At 52.9% G+C, this 21,847-nt stretch overlaps 1 protein-coding gene and 1 long non-coding RNA gene across 2 annotated transcripts in view; one reads left to right on the top strand and one right to left on the bottom strand.

Annotated features, from left to right (window-relative positions):
* MYLK (myosin light chain kinase) overlaps positions 1 to 21,847 on the top strand; it is a 129,444-nt gene that overhangs the window by 51,568 nt on the left and 56,029 nt on the right. Inside the window, exons 17-18 of the mRNA XM_040621726.1 lie at positions 5,315 to 5,431; positions 14,690 to 14,776. Coding sequence (XP_040477660.1) covers positions 5,315 to 5,431; positions 14,690 to 14,776 — 204 coding nt within the window. The remainder of the gene's footprint in view (positions 1 to 5,314; positions 5,432 to 14,689; positions 14,777 to 21,847) is intronic.
* LOC103678754 lies at positions 9,524 to 11,880 on the bottom strand. Its single transcript, XR_572750.2, has 3 exons — positions 11,635 to 11,880; positions 9,895 to 9,962; positions 9,524 to 9,764 (listed from the first exon to the last, which is right to left on the bottom strand). It is a non-coding gene; the product is annotated as an uncharacterized LOC103678754 (long non-coding RNA).

Here is a 21,847-nt window from a genome sequence, read left to right as displayed (position 1 = left end):
GTCCAGGGCGCCTCGAGTGTGTGGTACCTGCTGTCCCTGAGCGTTAAGGGCATAGAGACCTGGCTACTCCAGTCTCGCCTCCCATAGAAGCCACCTCAAAGGGACAGTTTAGGTCCAAGTCAGAGGAAGAAGAATTGATTAAGAGAAGGCCAGCACAAGGAGGGGATAGGGAAGGACTAGGAGGGGGGTGGGGAGGGGATGTAGAGACAGCCCCAAATTCAGGTCTAAAACATACTCTACATATTTGTAATTCTCCTTTGACAACTAAGAATAGCTGGCATGAATGGAACACCACGTGCCAGACGCTGTCTTAGACCGCTTACCCTTCTCACGCATTTCATCCTGCCCATCTCATGGAGAAGTGCAGTCTCTTGCCCAAGGCCGCCCAGCTGGGTAGTCACAAAGCCAGGATTTGAATGTAGGCGGTTGAGTTCTGATGCCTAGATGGCTAAGCTGTATGACCTCTTAGTTCCTCCTTGTTGGAGGTCAGCACGCTGCTACAGCTGAGAGAACTTTCGGGATCCACTTGCCAGCAGCCTTGTCCGGCAGCGAAAATACTCACGGCTGTTAACTCCTCAGCACTCTCTGTAGTTGTCAAGAGGCCGAAAGACTGGTGGTGCCCTCTGGGCTTGCCAAGTTTCTGGTATTTTCATTGCAGTGGAGGAAGCAGACCTTGACATGGGCTGGTCTGCCTTGCCGCAGTGGGGAGAGTACCTTGTCTTAAAATACCAGCCCCATGTTCTGTCCATCCCTTCTGTAGTGCCTCATGCTCCAGGTCTTCAAGAGCCTGGGTTAGACACGGACCCCAGGGAGAAAGTCTGTCTGAAAGCCTTATCAGTGACCACTTGAGCACCCCTCCTGCAGGGAGCCGGGCGCGGTGAGAGGTGTCAGTGGACGTGCTCTCCACAGACGTGGAAAGAGGGGACACACGCTCACAGTGATAAAACTATTCCAGCCAAGTGCCGAAGTTGAGCTGCTAAGCATAGGAGAAGAGGGAGCTGAGCGCCGGGGCCGCGGGCGAGGCTGGTGCTGAATGAGCTGGGCCAGGGCTCCAGCAGGTGAAGCAGGGCACGTGTGGGCTTCCCAGGCAGGGGCTCCAGCAGCAGCAATGGCAGGCCTGCTGCCAGCATGGGAGGGCTGGAGAGGAAGGCATGGCCCCTGGCATCATATGTGGTGTGAGGAGTTCGATTCTGAAGGTACTAGGGAGCCATGTAGAAGTTTGGAATGAGGAGCAGTGCACAAAAAGCTAGGGGTTTAGGGATTTTGATGAACCCCGTGCCCAAAGACAAGTAAGGAGCCTACTGAGGAGGTCGGGGAGAAAGGGGGGCTGGACTAAGGAGGTACCATGGCAAGACAGGAAACAAACCAGTTTAAGAAGCAAGGCCAGAGTGAAGAGCACCTGCTGCCTGGCTCGGGAGCCGGGGGTAGACAAAGAAGGGGAAGGAATGGAAGGCCACCGCGTGCTGGTGTCTGGGTGACTGGCATCAGTGGAAATCAGCTGCTGGCTTGAGTTGGTCTGGAGGGGAAGGTGGATGAGGTGGCTAAGGGGGTCTCCCCATCCTTCACACTCCCTCAGCACCCTCTCCGCCCCCCCCGCCCCCGGCTCGGAATCCTTGCTCCACTGCACTGAGCCCTGTGCTGTTAGCTCATCTAAGATCAAACTTGACTTCTCCAGGTCTCCTTGCCAGACTGTTGTCACCAGCCTTTGGCCATGAGAGACTCCTGTGCTCTCCTCCCCCACCAATCAGCGTGTACATCCACATACCTACTGCTCGTGGACAGTGTTTATAGGTTCAGGGGGCTTCTTGGAACCCTGTAGCTTGGAGAGGGCTCATAGGCTTCAGGCCCCCCAAAACATGGTCGTGTTTACCCCATTAGCACCAGGGACAGCAGAAGAGGTGTGCCAGGAGTCGGCTGGAGTTGACTTCTAATTCTGGAGGGACACGGGGAGGTACCCTTCCCCTTTCTGCATTCCCCAGAGCTGCAGACGAGATGGTGTCCACTTACAGCGGCTGGGCCTGCCTCTGGGCCTGCAGGGGGACTGCACCAGGCCCTTCTGGGCCTTGCAGCCGAGCTGCTCAGGCCTTGGCCTTGGCCTTGACTGAGGAGTGGGAGGGATGGCCAGTGAGCCAAGGGGGGCTCTGTGCTGCTCCTGAGAAGCGGTTTCATCTTGATGCCCTATTTCCTGTCCCCAGGCCAGGTTTCTCTCCCAGTCTAATAATGAGAATTCATTTTGTTGCTATTGTCAACCGATGATTCTTGCAAAGACTTTTTAAAAACCTATGTAAGTCCATTCTACGAAACACTAAGATTTATGCAACCCTACTGTGTGCAAGGCAGTATTGTGTATGCATAATCCGCTTGAAGAACTCTGAGGTAGGAATTTGTTCCTTTTAGAAACTACATGGTCAGGGCTCCTGGGTGGCTCAGTTGGTTAAGCCTTCATCTCAGTCATGATCTCAGGGTCCTGGGATCCAAGCCCTGCATCAGGTTCCCTGCTCAGTGGGGAGTCTGCCTCTCCCTCTCCTTGTGCTCCTTCCCCCAGCTTATGCTCTCTCACTCTGTCTCTCTCTAAAAAGAAAAAAAAAAACCTATATGGTCTTTTTCAATGGTAGGTTATATGTGACTAAATGTTCATGGCTTTCCCTTGCATAGATCCTCCCAGATCACCTGCTACAGAAATGTGCCTCGGTTGTTCTCAGCATGGCAGATTTTTTTTTTCCACTGTGACTGCATTCCAGGCTCAGGAAAAACATTCATAATAGACACAGTCACTGCCCTCTGAGAACTAGTGGGGGAGACAGGCATGTATTTCAGCAATGGCCATGGGAGACATGCTCTGATAAAGGGAAACTCAGGGCACAGAAGAGGTCTCTCCATGGCTGGGGATGCTTGTGGGGGACAGGGAAGGCACCATCCCTGAGGAGGTGACCTGGGGCTGTGTTGTACTGTCCAGACATCCTAGGGGACCAGGCTGGGGAGGCACTGCTCACTTGAGGGCATCCTCAGAGTACAGCCTCAAGGGCTTTGGGCACCCCCCACCCTGCTCCCCCATCCTCCCACACACTTGGAGCAAGATGGGGGAATCTTCAGACCCCGTGGCCCTGAGGGGCTCTCCCAGGGACCGTTCAGCTGAGCCATTTATTGGATCTTTGATTCTGTGGTGACTGCTCCCATCCCCCTCACCTCCCTCTCAAAATTCCCCACCAGGCTGAGGCTTCTCAAAAAAAAAAAAAAAAAAAACTCTGGGAAACGTTTTTTCTTCTGGAGGTCAGGAATAAGCTGTCCCACAGGAAATACCAGATTCTTCAATCTGGGCTAGCCCGCCTGGGGGCCCTCCCCCAGCCCACGCACGTGGCCAGGGGTCCCAGCTTTGGACGGCAGGGAGAGCCGCCTTCTCTGCTGCGGTCCGTGCTGAGGGGCTGAGGGCCACTTCTCCTGGTGGGCTCACCACTGTCTCTGCAGTTTGTGCCCTTTGGGCTTAAGGTGGAAGGCTGTGGGGGTGGGGGGCTGGAACTGAAGGTCAGTCAGGGATTCGAGCAGAGTGTTCACTGGGAGTGGGGTGTCTGCTCACAGAGCCTTAGCCTCAGACTGAAGGGAAGTGGCAAGAGGGGGTGCGTTTCCTCTAAGCCTCAAATTCGGGGGCCAGAGGTCTTCTTAGCACCCTCCTGCCCTCCCAGATGAGTAGAAGGTTCTCTCTTGTGAGGACAGTTCCCCTCCATCCCAGATTCCTGTGCCTCACGGTCTCACTCTCATGATAGATGTCCTAAAAATCCAGCCCAAGTCCTTTCTGGTTCAGTGTCTGCAAAGTCTATCTCCTAAGGACAGTGAGCAGAGATCCCGACTCGATGCCCTCCCTGTGGAAGAATGTAGTGAGGCCTTTCCTGAGAAATAGGCTCTGTGTAAGTAGGAGGGAGGTGGTTGGTAGGACAAAGGTTTTCCTGTTTAGGACATTACCCAGGTGCCAAGAAGCAAAGGGAACCATTACGCCTCTGCTTTCCCTTTCTAGCCTTGGTGAGGTTCTCTGAATATCCTTGTATCTGTTGGTCAAGTCTGTGGATCTGCCTAATGGGGGTGAATGTACTTTTTTGAGATCGAAGGCCCTTTGAGATCATGCCCTTCTGCCCATGCTGCCCCGCATATAGGCCTGGGATGCGTACCCAAGGCCAAGGGCTTGGGCCAAGCCATTGGCTGGGGAAGTAGGAGGTGGCGGGGAGTGAGGTGGCCGAAGCCAGTGGCTCCAGGCAGTGGGATTCACGTGGCCCTGGCTCTGTCCTCTGTCTTGTGTGATGACTGCTGCCCTGACAACGGGGGCAGCTTTGGGCAAGGCGCCATGCTGTTGGCTTGTTTGTGTGTCTGAAGGCAGGAACTAGGGTGCCACTGCCCTCCTGCCTGGCCCAGCAGTCGCAGCCCTCAGCTGGCCTCTCCCACCCTCTGAGGGAAATCCCCCTAGGGGGTATCCCAGAGAAGGAGCCAGACCCCGGATGAGAGAGGTAGGGTGGGCAAGGACCAAGCCCCCGATTCCTGTGCATGTCCAGCCTGGCTCCTCCTTCCCCCAGCCAGGCCAGAAGATGTGTGCTGTGTGTGGAGAGACCCATGGGGAAAGAAAGCCAACGCCACCCCTCTGTGAGGTGACCAAAAACCCTGTCCTGAAGGGAGGCAGCCCCAAAGTGCCCCTCTCCCAGCCCAGTGCCCCTCGTTGGCCATGCTTCTCAGCTCAGATACCATTCCTGAGAAACCAGCCTCAGGACCTAGGCTATACAGACCCTTTCCTCCCAGGAGACCCTCCTACAGGTCAGTGCCTCTGCTGGACGGGGACTCCTGCCCTCCCTCGCCCACCTCTGTTCAGAACTCCCTTTTCTAAGGTGCATTCCCGCAACAATTGCTATAAGCTGCTGTTCCGTACCTGCTGCTGTTCTATCACGGGTCTCTTCCTGGCTGCTGCTCATCTCTCATGCTGACGTCACAGCGTGCAGGCTCGCGGTCCCTCTGTGCCTTCCATTGTATTGGAGGCTCTCCAAAGGTGGAGACTATTTCACCTTTCCATTATGTCTTCCAGAGAGAGCTCCCTGGGAGGTAGGAAGAGGGTACCAGGAAGGAATATATTTAGGGATCAGTTATTTTGGACCTGGGTTATCAGCAAAAAGTATCCTGACTTTGGTAGGGAGAGAGGGCTGGTTCCCACAGGACCCCTGACTTCTGGGCTTCCAGAGGCGGCCCGTGTGAATAGCCCTCCCCTGCCATGTTCCAGGGGCCAGGGCAGGTATTGGGCTTGTACTCACTCCCCTCAACCATTCTCTCTCTTCCTTCCTAGGCTCTCTGTGCTCTGTCTCCATCGAGAAGGCACTGCCCGAGGACAGAGGCTTATACAAGTGCATAGCCAAGAATGGCGCAGGCCAGGCTGAGTGCTCCTGCCAAGTCACCGTGGACGGTAGGTCGTGCCCACCCCTCACTGCCACACACAGAGTTCCACTCCTCAGCCCTTCCCTTGCCAGCCATACCTAAACAGAAATGCCTCCAAGGCTGCAGTCCCTCCCCAAGGCATTTGTTTTGTGGAGTTAAGCCATCATTTGCAAACAATGAGACAGAAAGGAAAATGGGCGCTCAGCTTGGTGGCCCTATGTGACCTTGCAGCCCTGCCCTTGGCCGACAGGAGGGGCTGCTCGCCTGGCTGTCCCCCTGTCCCCAATCCTGACCCCCACACGCAGAACCTTGCTGAGCAGGGAAGCCAGGCACGGGGCAGGAGGAGAAAAGACACACCCACAGGAAAATGACTACATACTATTTTACAAGCGGCAACAAGCAAGTGTCAGTGCCGGCAGGTCAGCCCTGCGGTGAGGACGGAGTAGCGGGAGGTCCATGTGGGGACACTTCCTTGAGGAGGTGAGTTGGGGCTGCGTCTTCGGGGAGAGGGGACAGACCCGTCTCTGTAAGAAGAAAAGGTCACCATAATACAGCAGGGGGAGAGGAGGAGACACGTGGTGGCCGAGGGCTATCAGGTCTGAGTGGACTTTCCGAGTGAGGAAAGGCTGAGGCCTGGCTGTGTTCGCGACTCTTCTTTCTCTCCTCGGTCTGAAGTTGAACATTAGAGCCTCAGAAGTAGAACCAGCCTTGGGATGATCTAGGCTACTGCCCTCATTTAAACAGTAGGAAACCAAGGCCATGGAGAAGGAAAGCACCCCCTGGTCCCCCGAGGGCCAAGCCATGGCCAGAATCCCATCTTGGGCCTTCCAATCCAGAGCCCTTTCTTATTATTTCGTTACTTGCCTGGAACTGTCTAAAAAGGTACTGTGGGGGAAATAACTTCTTGCCCTTGAAATGCCTGGTTAGTAACCATGAGTGACAAGTGAAAAACTAGTGTCCAAATAAGGCAAGTCAAAGGCCAGCTTTGTTGTTCTTCTGCCTTCTGAATATAATCACTTGGGTTATGAAGTCCTGTCCCATTTCACTGCCATTCCCCAAGATGTGGAACCTGGGTCCCCATTCTTGGCTTGATAATCTGATTCCCTGCTCATAAAAACTGAGATCTGTGATATATTAGGAATGGCAGAAAAGAAAAAAGAGTATTTATTTATTTATTTATTTATTTATGAAAAAAGAGCCTTGAAAAGAGACATTTAAAAAAAATACACACCGTGGCAAAACACATTCAGTTGTCCCTCGCCAGCAGTAAGCTGAAATGGTAGAGGATTGTGGGCGTCCCTCTGGAGTTCTGTGAATGCGTCATGAGGGCTCTGAGTCTCAGGAGCAGATTTGATAAGTCAGTGTATGGTCTGTTCAGAGTGGGACTCGAAACACGTGTTTTGAGGCTTTAGGTAGGGACTGCTGCTATTGGATATTCCCCTGTGTGACCTGGCTATCACCCACCCAGGTCAGATTCCTGCTTCTTTCTAGACAGGTGCTGCAGTTAGAGGGAAAAAAGTGTTTCTGGGAACTTGACCCCGAAAGCCTATTTCTAGCAGCCCACACTTGGGACGCATGCTGGGTCCAAGCAACCTAGAAGGAAGCGCAGACTGCTCATGAGGGCATCTGCTTTTGGAACTCCTGGACTCCTCAGGTCCTATTTACGTGGCTAGCTGGAGGGAGGATAGTAATTCATTCTCCTTATCTGCAAAATGTCAGCACCTTTTTGAGAAACAGCAAATGTTTTATTTTTAAAACAAAACTTCGTTTTCAAAATAAAGTTTTCTTTTTCCCTATAGAATACATTTGGTTTTTTTTTTTTTTTTTAAAGGTTTGCAACTTATGGGACTTTTTTTGGCCCTAAGTTGGTCTCCTCCTTCCAGATTTCCTTGTACTCTCGCTAATCTTGATCATCATTATTTATCTCTAGTTTGGCCTAGGGCTGCAGACTAGGAGCTGGGTCTCAGGAGAAGAGCTAGCAAAGGGATTGGAGGGAGACCAGCTGAGATAACAGGACTAACTCTTGGTTTTGTTTTTCAAAGGGAAAAAGGGCAGCCCCCTTCACACCCACTCTTCTCCCTGTTGCTAGACTTGGAGATATATTAGTGTCCTCCAAGCGGGTGGCCTTCTTGCCAGGCAAGTTTTATTTCCCTATCATGAGCCACCTCTAGACAAAGGACTGCAGTTTCCCTAACTGTCCCCCTGCCACTTCGCAGCACCTTTTCCCCTCCTGGGCTCCCCCACTCAGCCGAACTGGTTTCCTGTCCTTCCTCCATCCCCTATCCTCCCAGCTCTCCCCACTCCCCAGGGCCATCCTGGAGAGTCCGTGCACCCTTTGAAATGATATGCAGAATGTTGTGTGTTTGTGGATTAGAGCATTTTTCTGAAGAGAAAGCCCATAGTTTTAAATCAAATTCTAGTTAAAGTGCATGGAAGAACTGCTTGCCCTACGAAGTAACCACGACTGAGTTTGCAAGTTTGTTCATGCTGTAGGGTCTCCCTGTCTCTCTCCAACTCCAGCTGCCTACTCAGCTTCTGGATAGGACTGCATCCCTCCCGAGGGGCAGTGAGGTCCCTCTCCACCAGGGGTGGGGACTGTAGCTCATACCGACGTCAGGCTGGCCCTGCCCCCTGACAGTCAGGAGCTATCTCTCGCTCAGCCTGTGCCAAACACCATTAAGACTACATCTGTGGCCAATACAGTGATACATTTCAGGGCCTCATAAAAGTGACTTGGGCTCATTGGCCAAAGTATTAGCCATACTTCTGTTTTTCTCACTGATAGTAAAGACAGAGAGAGGTAGCCTTTATAATTCAGCACATCTGGCTATTTTAATCATGCTGTGTGGGTCTTTTCCCTGAGAAAAAGGGTGCTGTTTTGCACTTTCTGAATTCTGGTCACATCCCTGTTCCTTCCAAGTGCAGCAGAAGGCAAGTGTCAACTTATACCCCAAAAAGCACCTGAAGCCTGGAGTGGGTAAGGACTTGCCAGAAAACTCACCGCGGGTGACAAGAGCTGACCTTCCAGGTTTGCTTGGCCAGAGGCTTTGTGCATTTATACAACAGTTGGGCAGGGTATCTCTCAGTGGGAAAACTGAGGCTCGGCGAGGGTCACGCAGACAGTTCACAGGAGAGTCTCTGGGTGTCTCTGATCCCAAAGCCCATACCCTTGCAGCCACCATGTGCAGGGAGTTAGAACATGAATTGCCTTGGCACGATTCACACCTGGGTGTGTCTGGTTCTGAAGCCTACCCTGTCCACGACCTGGTATGACCTCTCTGTCCAGTGAATAACATGTCAGTGTCCACTCTCTTTGACATCCGGGTCTCCCTTAGTAACAGCCCTTCCTGCTGGAAAGTCCCTCCATACTTCCTTGCAGCCCTGCCCTTGGCCGACAGGAGGGGCTGCTTGCCTGGTTGTCCCCCCTGTCCCCAGTCCTGACCCCCACATGTAGAACCTGGCCTGAGTGACCCATTCCCTCTCATTCAGACCCAGGTGAGAGGTGGGGAAACAAAACTCTTCATAGGCCAAAATCCCAAAACAGGGCAGCTTAGGCTACCCTTCCCCAACCACCCTGGCTGAGGGCATCTGGTCTCAGCTACTGGTGAGATCAAGAGGTTTGTGACCAGGGAGGGTCACACATATGTGTGGTAGGAGGTGACATTCTAGTGGGCACATCCCCGCTGTCATTCATCCCAGTGCCAGGCAGCACTTTGGGGGCTGGGTTAGAAGCGGTGAACAAAAAGGAAGTTCCTGTTTTTGGGGACTTCACATTCTAGTGAGGAAGAGACGGTAATACAGATGAACAGAGCGATCATATAATCTTGGGCAGTAGCAGGTGCTATGAAGGAAGAGAAGCAGGGTGTGGGGAAGGGAATGTTACTGTCAGAGAGGATGGTTGGGAGGCCTCTCTGAAGAAGTGACGGTGGGACAGAGGCCTGAAGGAAGTGAGAAGAAGTCTGGAAGGAAGAAGAAAGAGGGAAGGGTGAGAGTAAAGCTCTGAGTGGAGACTGTGCCTGATGCAGTCCCAGCAGTAGGAAGGCCAGGGGGGCTGAGCCATGAGCCAGGGGCCGAGAGGCGGGAAGTGAGACGAGGACCAGCAACCACATCTGCAAGGCCGTAGGCTGTGACAGGGAGACCAGACTTTATTCTACGTGTGGGCCAACTCTGGGCATTGAGAAGGATCACTGGGGTGACCACAGTGGCCAGACCCAGGATGGGTAGGAGGGAGAGCAGGGAGACCAGCTGGGTGTTGCTGTGATGGCCCAGGCAGGAGCTGATGTCAGCTCAGCTCCATGCAACAGGTGGGAAGTGATCAGATTCAGAATCTGTTCTCAAGATAGAGCTGATAGGATTTGCTCCTGAATTGGAAATGGAGAGAGAGGAAGGGAAGTCAGAGGTGACTTGGTTTTTATGGGGGAGCACAGATCAACAGTGGTACTACTTTCCGGATGGGCATACGAGGGCAGGGGACAAACAAGAATTTTGTACCTGTGAAGTTGAAGGTGTCCATCAGACATCCAGGTGGGCATGTCACATAGGCAGGCATTTAGATGAACCTGGAGTTGAGTAAGGAGGTCAGGGTTGGAGGCAGGATATGGGGAGCCATCCACGTAAGAGGCCACTGAATGTCCGGGGATTGAATGAGGTCCCTAGGGTGGATGTGGGTGGAGGGGACAGGAGGAGAAAGAGGGCAGGACAGAGGTCTGCAGAGGAGACCAAGAAGGAATGGCCACGGTGGGACAGGAAGACGTCCCGGCGAGAGGGGTGTCCCCGAAGCCAAACGGTGGCCACTTCAATAAGAAAGGAATGATGGGATCAGTGTGTCAGATGCGGCTGCCAAGTAGGATAAGGTGAGCCTGAGCACTGGCCATTGGGTTTGGTGATTCATAACTGTGACGGGGGGGTTTGCGGGGTGATAGTAAAAAGGCCTGAATCAAGGCGTGTGGGGACCGAGTGGCCTGCTGGAGTCCATGCAGCTAATAACTAGCTGGCTGGGCATTTAAACGCAAGCCTTGGTGCCTTGCTCCACGCTTCCTGCGCCCATGGCCATCGGGCGCCTCCGACTGGGACCGAGTGGATTTCGACGCACCCTTCTTTCATTGGCCTGGGTCCTGCCGTGGTGATAAGTCTGCTCCCACTTTCACATCTGTCCTTCCGGTCATCGTAGGCAGCTAACACACTAGATTGAACTAAATAAAATTGCTGTTCCGGGAGGCCAAAGACACTCGAATATCGGCAGATATACGGTTCAACCTGAAGCAAGCGGATAAAGCACGTAGCATCGTGCCAGGCACCAACTGCGTAACCCGGTAAATGCCCGCTGTTACCGTACGGCTCATTCACTCTGTCGGGCTGGGATTCCTGTTTTCCTGGTGAAGGTCAGGCTCAAAAAAGGGCAGGGAACTTGCCCAAGGACTCACAGGCCCCAGACAGCAGAGCCAGAAAGGAGCTTGTCTCCTGCCTGGAGGGCCCTCTCTTCCCATGATGCCAGCTCGCTGCCTGCCCTCAGGCAGAGAAAGAAGCCAGCCCTGCCCCCTCGTGGAGCTCCTGGAAGCTTGGACCCGCTCCTAGAAGCCTCCCAACACCTCGTTCCCCCTGCCTTAGGCTTATATCTCAGGGAACTGACCTCTTGGGGAAGATAGAAGCAACACTGCTGCCCTGAAGGGCTGGGTCCAGAGCTAGCCCAGGAGTAGAAGGGGTGAGGTGTTGCCCATATAAGGACACGTTTTCCATTCCATGTAGAGGCCCCCCACCTCTCCATACTGCCATCTTCCTCCCCCATTTGTCTTTGGGGGGCACAGCCAGGCCAGCAGTGGACTCCAGCCCTGGGGCCCAGATCTAGAAATGGAGTTCAGTTTCATCACCAACTGATTAAAATAGAAAATACAAGCTGCGCTTAGACTTGTATTACTATTATTTTTATCCCCTGGGCATCCGTGCAAGCACAAAGCTGGTTCTGATTAAGCACACGGTCCTTCCAGCCCACTCCTCGCTGCCGTTCTCACGGAGGGCGAGTGGCTTGTGGTGTGTGCACAGCCCCATGGGGCAGGAGGACTGCCGAGGGAAAAGGGGGCCAGTCCCACCCCTGGTGGGGGGGCTCCAACTCTGGGGGTGTGCCTGGTTTGAAAGGGAAACTTGAGCCCCTTTGCTCATGGTCAGATGGAAAGATAAAGTGCACAGAACTTCTAAAAACAAAGCTCAAAGTACATGACAGGGTAGTGTACTCACACGTCAGTGTCGAGCCGGCAGTGGGAAGCTGAGGACAGACGCAGAGGCGGGAAACATGCAACGTACTGGTGGGGGCTGGGCAGGCAGGGCTTCTTGAAGGTGGAGAGTTTGAAAGCAGAGTCAGAGGGAGGGAAGGAAACGTGGTAAACAGGAGGGAGGAATTAGTAGGCGAATGAGCATTTTTCTCCTTTCCCGAGCACAAATACACTCCCTCCTTTGAGACTTTCAACACTGTGCAGTAGAGAAAATGAGTGTCGTCGCCTTTGTACAGATGTGGAAATAGAGACCCAGAGCGGTTGAAATGATTTGCTCGTGATCCTGAGATTGCTGGTGACAAAGCCAAAACTAGAACCCTCCTCTCTGGGTCTGTACTCTAAGGATACTTAGAAGCTAAGGCCAACACAACGCCGCGAGGAGAGAAGGGATCTCAGTCCCTATGTCCCTTCTTTAGGGACCCAGGTGCACTAAGCCTCTCATCCTTTGCTGGCTTTATGTCTCAAGTTATTCATCAGTTAAAACAACAACAACAACCCTGATCCTTCTTTATCTCCCTCCTGTGAGGTCCCAGAACTCACCAGAAGAAAGATAGGCAAAGAGAGTTTTCAAGCTGAGGAGCCCAGAACTCTCCGTACACACTTGGCTTTCTCCTCCTTTTCCTTAAAAAAGGGGAAAACAAACACATTTGGGGGTGCAGCTTCCTATAAACTGTGATTGCTTCCTGTCAGGTCTTGAAGGGAGGGCCCTAAAAAAGGGAACCGTAGACTCACCCCATGCCCTGGTGTATGGCACCCTAATGCCCAGGCACCAAGGGGAGTGCTGGTCGGCGTTCCTGTCTCTTAGACTGGTCCCTGAGACCCTCCCTGGGCTCCCCTGCCACCTCTAGACACACAGGCACATACACACACGTGTACGCACACATATACACATATGTACACACACACAGCCTGAGGAGAGAGACGAGGAGTGACAGATTGAATCCATCTGTGGAACTTCTAGATCTTATTGATACCCAGGCCCCTAACTAGACCAATTAAACCAGGATCTGGGCAGTGAGGTACCTAGGTCCAGGTGCTGCTAATGGGCAGCCCATATGAGAGCCACAGAGGTTGACAAACATGTACTGAGGATTTTTCTGTAGCTGAGAATGGCCGTTAGGCCTGGGGAAAACACCCAGCGTGAGGAAGTGAAATCATCCCCTCCCCGCGGGACTTTCTGCTCCTCCATCCATATGCACATGGAACCTGGTGTATGTGCGGCCCGCTGAAGAGACCGGACGCAGGCAGAGTCAGCTACGGAAGGCAGGACCCCTGACTCACCGTCTGGGGTTCCTTTTGCTCTAACAGAAGGACAGTGAGGAGTGGAGGCAGGGAAGGGGGCCAGGTTGTCAAGTGCTGCTTAAAAGGACTTCTTCCAACTGTGTTCCCTCAGGACCATTCCCTGTCATACGCTGCTAGGGAGCTCTTCCTGAGGACTACACATCACCATTTCTGTAGTGACATGGGTACCGCTTTTGGCTGACTTCCGTAGGAGATTGCCCCCACAGCCCTGGAGGCCCATGTGCCTGGGGCTGCTGGTGAGCCTGGACGGTGCCTGCACCAGGCCTCTGTCCCTGGATTTCCCAGCTATAACCGAGAGTGGGCAGGCTTTCAGTTGGGAAGGAAGCTTGACTCTTTGTGGGGGGATTTTCATGGGCAGATTCACCTTCGGAAGCAGAGAAGAGCCGCAAATGCCATCTAGAAGGAACAGTGCGTCCAGATGGAGCATCGGGAGTCCATGTGCTGGGGAAGGGTTCATCCCCAGGCCCTAGTTCTGTGCAACCTGTGTCCACCCCACAAAGCCCCAGGAGCCAGCCTGGGAGAGGGCACGTGTTAGCAGCTAGGACTGCCCCATCTAGGAGGCAGGATAGCAAGATGGCCCTTCCTCCCCAGCCAAGCCACAGGAATGCAGCCCGAGAAAGTCCCAGCCCCCTCCTTCCTCCCTCTGAGCTTCCTCTCTTCAGCAGCAGGAAAGGGAATGGCAGGAAGGGGCTCTGAGGGGGAGGCTCCCTCCCAGCACATCCCTGAAGAGAGCTCCTTGTGGGGAAAATGTTCCTGGGGAAAATGCTGGAGCATAGTGATAGCTGTTTAAGCAGATGCTTCTTATCCAAGTTCCTGGGTGGTTTCCCTGAAACATCCTGAAGTCCAGTCTCCTCGGGGCCCAGTAAGGCCTTTTATGCCCAGCCCAGCCCAGCGCAATGTTATTCTTCTGCCCCAACAGGGGAGTTTCCCCTGGCCTTGTCCACACTCGTCATTAACGTGGAAGAGGGAATGTGGGGGAGAGGCCTGAGGAATTGTACACTCGCCCATGTCCCATTTCAGGTCTACCCAGAAGGCTGTGCAGGGTTTCATGGGGTCTACTTTGAGGAGGGGTGCAGAAGCTCCCATAATGGGTCCAAGGCTCCGTCCAGGGGCCGGGGGAGGCATGCCAGCTGCCCGCTCCGAGGCTTTCGTCGGCTCTGGAGGTCTGTCAGTGGCCATGTGTAGAAGGGGCAGGCCCCTTCCAGGCCATGAGCCAACGGCATGGGCCCTGTGCCCTCCTTCTGCATGAGAGACCTCTCTCTACAGAGCGGCTTTGGGAAGTGCAGAGTGGTTAGCCCTGCTGAGTGAAGGCCCAGGGAAGGGAAAAGAGGGGAGAGAGGTAAGCAGAGGGCGCCAACTCTCCTCCAGCCCTGCCGGTGATGTGACTTGTGGTGGCACGTGCCTGCCATAGAGGGGAACGTGTTCCCTAGCTCCCAGGATAGCCTGTCCATCCATCTTGCCGCGGCGACTGTGCTCTCTCCCCCTGATTTATGAGGCGCAGCGGAGTGGACGCTCCTTCTTTGGCGCTTCTGTGGAGGAAGGTGCCCAGTGGCAGGCGCCGTCTGCCCAGCAGGCACGGAGGGCCCCCAGAGTGGAATGGAGAGCAGGGCGGGGGGGTTCTAATTTTGGTCAGGGGGGATTTTTTATTGAGATGCCTCCTCGGCTCATTTCCTTGGGCAGCAGCCAGCTCATGTTTGTGGTTACCTGTTCTGTTCCAGATGCTGCCACCAAGGAGAATGCCAAGGCCCCGGAGATGAGAGCCCGGAGGCCCAAGAGCTCTCTTCCCCCCGTGCTAGGAACGGAGAGTAAGTACTTGCTCAGCTCTTCTAGACAACCCCAGCACTGAGGGCCAGCGTCAGAGCCCCAGCCTCCTTGGCTGCACCCCGGCGAGCCCCGTGAAGTGCCGGTGCCCGGGCCAGCGGCCGTTCGGCCCTGCCCACCTCTCCCAGCCTCCGCACATCCGCGTCCACTCGCCACCTCCCTCAGGCCCTCAGTACTTCTTACCAGACTCCTTCTCCCGAGTCCTCCCAGGTGAGTCTTTCCTGCCGGGTAGACCTTTCCAGGATGTGGCTCTGACCTTACCACTCCTGGCTGCAGTCCCTACAAGTGAGCCTCACACACGTCGCCACCCCGGCACACCTGCCACACTTGTGCACGCACATTCGGACACAGGCCCGGCCTTTCTTTCCGCCCCCAGCTCCTCACTCCTGTCTTATACTCAAGCCAGACCGGGCTCCTCAGTGTGCCCTAGAAGTCCCGTGTCCCTTCCATTGTGCCTCAGCTCTGGGAGCACCTCTGTACGTGAGACGTGTCTTTTGTGGGACAGACTCCCCCCGAGCAGCCACCTCATTACTTTCAAAGTAACCCTTCCCTCCTGCGCACTCCCAGAGCACTCAGCAGCGCCCTGCTGCCCTCTCTCCTGCCCCGTGTCTGGTGATGTGTCTGGGGCTCACTCCCCTCCACCACTGTAAGTGCCCTGAGGGCTGCTGCGGGGTGTTCCTGGATGCCGTTCCTTGCTCATGACGGGACCTTATGGAGGCTCCTAGAATCAAATAACCTAGAATCAGGGAAGGAGCTTCTCCAGTGATTCTACAGGACTGTGTCCCTCTTCCTGGGTCTCACCTGGAGGACGAGGGCCCACTGATCTATGAAGCACAGCACCCAGGGTCCACAAAAATATCACAGTCTCTTCTAGAATTAGAAGAAAAAATAAACTTTTAGGTCAAAGAAAAATGTTTTAATTCGTAGCATTAATATATTTATACCAGTGCAGTTGTAAAATATAATTTGTGTGTGTGTACGTACATATATATATATATATATATATGTACGTACACACACACACATATATCAATTTTTTTCTTCTTTTTTAAGTGGAGGAAGGGGTTCATGAAGGCAAAGGTCCGCAGAGGCCACAAAAGTCATAGTGAGGCCCTGGCTTCCCCTACTGATTAATTATTGGTCTCATTTTATTAAGACTCTGCTTCGAAACCCCAGTTTTAATAGAGGGTATGGAGTGGCTTAAGCATCCCACACACACTCTGTTTAAAAAAAAAAAAAAGACAATCTCTTAATTACCTATACTAATAGGGCAAAGTGATTGAGCTTCATTAATTCAAAGGCTGAGTCTCTTTCTCTGTTAACAAGGCAGAGTTCTGTGACTTAGTTTTATTCTCTTCTTTTCAAAGCTACATATTTACCTTCCTAACGATGAGCTTGGGTTCCTTGAGCACGCACCAGCCAGCTGTCAGGGGGTGCTCAGCCTTCAGTATGTGGGGTAGCCAAACTGGAACCTATAATGTCTAATGGATATTTAACCAAAGTGGGGAGCTCAGATGGTCAGGAGTGGACATTTAATAAGTTGCTGGAAATGCATAAATAATTGTAAGAAAAAGCTAGTAAGAATGGGTTGGTGATTTTCTTTTCCAAGAGGATTACTTGGGCCTTGCTCTATTCGTTACGAGAAAATGGGATCTTAGAAGAGCCCCCGGTGCTTGTGACTTAGGGGTCTGAACCCGTCCTTCCCTTCTCCTGGGCACAGCAGTGGGAGCGCATGGAGTAGATGGCACATGTCATCAGGCAGCCTCCTGTCCTCAGCTCCGGCACATCCATTCGAAGCAGATCCTAGGGGAGTGAGGTGTCGGGTCAAGGGGAGAGCTGAAAGGAGAAAACGGGCTGGAGACGGGGAGCAGCCCCGAGAGTTGGGCCTTTGTGCTGGATGAAGGAAGGCTGTGGGGAAGCAATCAGGTTGTCATCCTCCAATTCCAGGATGGGGGCTCTACCCCGGGGAGCTTTTGAAACCGCTGCTGCTGGGGCACCCCAGCTCAGTTAAATCAGAATCTCTGGGGTAGGATCCAGGCTTCAGAATGTGTTCCAGTTCCTGGGCCGTTCTGGCGTGTGGGTGTGGTCAGTCAGGCCGGAAGCACGGCGGGCCTGCACTGTTGGGCTTGTGAAGCAGAGGGCATCTCCTTTACTGCCTCTGTTAAGTGTGGCACTGCCTTGGGGCCCGTCATGCCCGGTCCTCAGGCTATCTCTGGCACCAGCCCACAATCTCTGCTCTTTAGGGAGGGAGCAAGATGCTGGAAGCAGAGCTGGCAGACAAGGTTCTGACCCTTCTAGAGGGAGTGGGGAGTGGGGCTCAGTCAGTGGCACTGCTCAGGGGATGGGGCAGGACTGGTGGAAAGTGTTTGTCTTCCTTTCCGTAGCAAAGAAACACATTCGTGACTGGATTAACGCCAGAAGACACTGCTTGTCTGTGGAAGGGGAATTTTCCTCTAGCCTTTGTGTTGCAGTTAAGTCAGGACAGGCATCTTACCTCCCGAAGGAATGGAAAAATGTGTCTCCATGTACAGTAATGACCACCTTGAATGGTCCGTCCGCCCGGCCTCTCATCACCCCACCCATCACCCCCTGGCCACTGAGAGCTTTAGCAGGGTGGTTCTGGTGGCCCCTCCGCCTGCTTACACACCTGTGCTCAGAAACCTGTCGAGTTCTCTGGATGCTTCTAGAATACCATGGAACTTCCTTCCCGAAGGCTCCTGAGAAGACAGCTACTCAGAGATAGGAAATCAAGGAGGTGTCTTTTAGACCTGTACCTCCAATTCTGTTCTCAGTTTTTGGGATAATTTGTGGTATTTATTAATTACATACATTAAATATGCATGCGTTCTTCTTTAAACATGCTAAAAAGTATAGAGATGTTCCAAGTACAACATGAAAGCCCTCTTTCATCTACCCCCAGTTCTACTCACCTCCTCAATTACATTCACAATGGTTTTTTCCGAGCATTTACATATACAGATGTAAATACATCTGCATTGCGGACATCTCTGCAGCTTGCCTTCCTCTCTTGGCAGAGCCGTGCCCCGTCCCAGACGTCTCTGATCCCATGAGGAAGCCCAGATTCTCTTGTCCCCCAGTGCCCCGGCTGTCTATGTGTGTTCATTTTTCTCAACGGCTGGGAAGTACCTAGTCTAACTAGGAAATCCATCTCTCCTGCCAGTAACTGAGGGAAGGCCAAGTGTTTTTCTTGTCAAACAGATCATAGCCAGATCCCTCCCCACATGACCTCCCCACCCTCAGCTGTGTTGCTCAGTCCTGTGCGCGAGCTGTCAGGTGTGAGGGTAGATGGCACACGTCCATGCAGTGGCCTGGGAGCCCCTAGGAGTCCTGCTGAGGACCGTGAGGGGAAAGCCAAGTCCATCGGCCACCCGAGGCAGCAGGATGGGTGGAAACAGACAGAAGTACAAGCTAGAGTGCCAGACACCAAGTCACAAGTCCAGTCCAGTGGCAGTTTGCAGTGATTTGGGATGAGGGGAACTCTGGGCTGGGTTCGGAAGGAGAGGGACAGGTGGTGTGGTTGAAGTGGAATGGTAACATTGCTGGAATGCTGGAGGGAGAAACTACACAGATGCCAGAAGGAATGTTGTAAGCTCCCCTCCCCCCACCGACTCAGGTGTTCCCTTAGCGCCTTCCCAGCCCCATGCAGCAGGCATCATGTCAGGTGCTTGGGCTCTGTCACTTCAGGCAGGTCTCACTCAGCTGAGCTATAAGTAGTTGTGCCCATTTTACACATGAGCAAAATTGAGCCTTAGAGAACTAAACTGTCCTGCCTAGGTCTGATGGCTGGTAAGATCTGGAAGTGTGAGCCCTACCCTCATCCACGTTCCTGTTGCAGCACCCGTGCCCTGCCGGTCTCAGAGGCATACTTTGTGCTGTCTACACATGCCTGGGCAGTTCTTCCCCCCAGCCCGTGAGGGGCAGGGGTCTGCTGCCATGGGAGCTGAGGGGACGAGGAGGGCGACCCCTGCCATGCTTGCCGGGATCCTCAGACCTGTCAGGGAGTTTGTCGCAAGCCTCCCAAGAGGAATTTTTTTTATGACTTTATTTTGATATAATTTCAAATTTACAGAGAAGTTCAGGAATAGTGCAAGGAGCTCTTACATACCCATTACTTAGGTCCACCAATTATTTACATTTTGTTCCATTATGCTAGCATTACTGTGTATGTATTCATATAAATTTATTCACCATTCATCAGATATTCATACAGGGATAGGTCCACTATGTGTATATTCCTATATACTCACCATGCCTCATGTAGATTAGATGCACATATACCCTTTATGGATAAATTAGAGACATCATGCCCTTGACCTCCAGATACGGCATTGTGTATCTCCTAAGAACATAACCATAATGCAGTTATTAAAATCAGGACATTTAACATTAAACCCATACTCCTATTCAATGCACGGTCAATTCAGTTTTTGTCAGTTGTCCTGATACCCTTTTAATGCTACTTTTCACCCTTCAACGGGAATTTACTGTCAGCACTCCTGGATCACTCTATCCACTCCTCCAGTCTGGAGTTGTTGTCCCCTACCTTTGTAGAAAGAACAAGAAAGAAGTGCACAGGCCCAGGGGAGAAGCATCCGAGACTCTGCTGGCGTTGCGTAGGCACGGGGAGGTGGCAGCATCCTCACTGGTCCTCCAGATGCCCCATTACTGTGCCTGGTTTTGGGGCAGTGCTCAGGCACAAGACATAGCCAGAAAAGCCACCAGGCTAGAAAACAAGGGACAAAAGTCTTGGTTCTGCCTCTGAACATGTGGCTTTGGTCAAAGCCATTTGTCTCTGGGCCTGTCAGATGGGGACTATCTCCAACTGAACTGAGCCCAGGCTTTTCCAGCTCTGACATCAGTCCATTCAGTGAAATGCTTTTTTTTTTTTTGCTTGCTTTTTTTTTTTTTTTTTGAGTGACACAGTTCAGGTGAGGTCAGCTAACTCCCCTTCATATCAGCCAATATGCGATGGGTTGAAGCTACAGCAAGCATGGCTTGTGTTACCCAGTAGCGGAAATATCCTGATGGGAAGGAGGCTTTAAGCAGAAGGTCCAGGTCTCAGGTATACCAGCTGGAGGGGACCCGCGTGGAGTTTTGTGTGAGGGAGGCATTGATGGGGCTTCAGAGCTGGTTTCAGAGAACATAGATGACGCAGTGCCAGGTGGTAACAGACTCAGCACTCAGGGATTCCTCCTGTCAGTCTGTAGAGCTGATGGTCTTTCAGAAAAGAGATGAATGAGCATAGGGCACTTTTATAACTTGAGGACAGATGCTAGGGCCTGTTCATTTCTGAAATGTCCATGCCTAGCCTGAGGTAGGGATATAATAAGCATTTGATTTTTCAGAGAGATTCATGAGTTGCCATGCTTTAAGTGTCCCTGCCTCTTCTGCACTGCTGGGATTTGGGGATGATGCAGACAGAACACCCCTTTGTATTCCGTGCCTGGCACTGGCCTGACCTTGGTCACTTTGGCTGCAGTGACCACAATGAATCATCCCAGATGATGCTTTTAGATACCTTTTCCTTGGCCTCCTGAATGTGTCTCTCTGAAACCAAAAGTCAGGTCAACTTGAAAGCATCTTTGGATGTCTGAAGTAATGTGCAGTTTTCCTGAAAGATTCCCTCAGTATCACATCTTGCTTTTAAATATTCCCTTGAAGTCATGGGGAATGTTAAGTCACGATAGGATTCAAAGGAAGGAAATGCTAGACAGGTTGAGATTTGGCATCAGGAGTTGCCTGACACTGGAATTCTGGAAGAAAAACTGGGGTATTTCCACAAAGGCCTTTGAAAGCTGGCACCAGCTGCCAGGGTCTCTCTACCAAGGTATTGCTCCGTGAGGAGGGATAGTGCCTAACATCACCCCCCACCCTGCCATGCATGTGACCCTGTGACTATCCCCCCCCCCCACCAGCTCCTTTCCCAGTCTTCCCCCGTCTCCCATGATCCCATGAAGTGGGAGGATGGGTCCTCCCCAGGGAGGACGCTGGCGCTGCTGTCCTGGCTGTGCCGGGTGCCTCTTGCACAACCATCCTGGCGTTCTGTGTCCTGGGGGCTGGGGGGTGAGTGTTTGCAATAACAAGAAGAGCAGCGTTCCTCTGGAATTTTCTTATGTGACAGCCTTTGCTATGAGGGGATGTGTTTGGGAGATTTCCCCAGGGATGTTAATTCTGGGGAAATGACCAGTAATCCTCCATAGACGGTCTCTCTATAAGGACATCCTGGAAGGAGCCGGCATGTGCCAGCGGTGGGGAAGTGTTGGGGGTTGTCTCAGCGCCTGTGTCTGCCCAAGTGCGGGGCAGTGGGATTCGGCCTTCCCTCCTCGGGTCCCCACAGCCACCCTCCTTCCCCGACACAGCCCTGTGTGTGAGTGCGCCCTCCACACTTCACCCAGCCTGACTCACCTTCAGAAGCCTGTGGTAGAAAGTTAATGCTGATTTTGGGAATTGCGAAGGGTTTGATGTCTATTTTTAGCTAACTACCTAAAAAGGGAAATGTCCCCAGAGAAGCAGACATCCAGGGACCTCCGTATACCCAAGGCTGTTGGTGCCACCTCCCTAATTCTCCTTTGCTTTCCATCGTCTCAGACCCTTTTGACACTGGGAGACCCCCCTTCAGGCTCTGTAAATATCTCCCAGGTGCTTGCCCAGGTCTTCTGCCCTGCTGATTCATGGCAGAGGTACTCCTGTGCCTTCAGACTGAGGAGTCTGGAAACTTCTGTGGACGTTGACCTCCTCCCCCACGCTGGGGCAGAAGGAAGGCTCACCAGGCCAGGAGTCAATTAGGGCTTGGGCAGGCCAGGGCAGAAGCAATCTATGGGTTGCTCAGATAGTCAGGAGACCCGCCTCCCCAGCCTTGCCCCCCGGTTTCCCAGCAGGCCTCCAAGCTCAGGCTTTGATTCATGATGTTTTCACTGGGCTGCTTCACCTCTTCCAGCCTCAGTCTCATCTTTAGAGTGGAAGGCTCAGCACCCAACAGCTTTGATCTAGTTGGTGACAGAGCAAGGAGGCAGCTTCTTTTCATGGGACGTTGC

Source organism: Ursus maritimus, unplaced genomic scaffold, assembly GCF_017311325.1.
Source record: "Ursus maritimus isolate PB19 unplaced genomic scaffold, ASM1731132v1 scaffold_4, whole genome shotgun sequence".
NCBI classification, from domain to species: domain Eukaryota; kingdom Metazoa; phylum Chordata; class Mammalia; order Carnivora; family Ursidae; genus Ursus; species Ursus maritimus.
The sequence above is the reverse complement of the archived record's forward strand: the minus strand, read 5'-3'. Positions and strand labels throughout refer to the sequence as shown.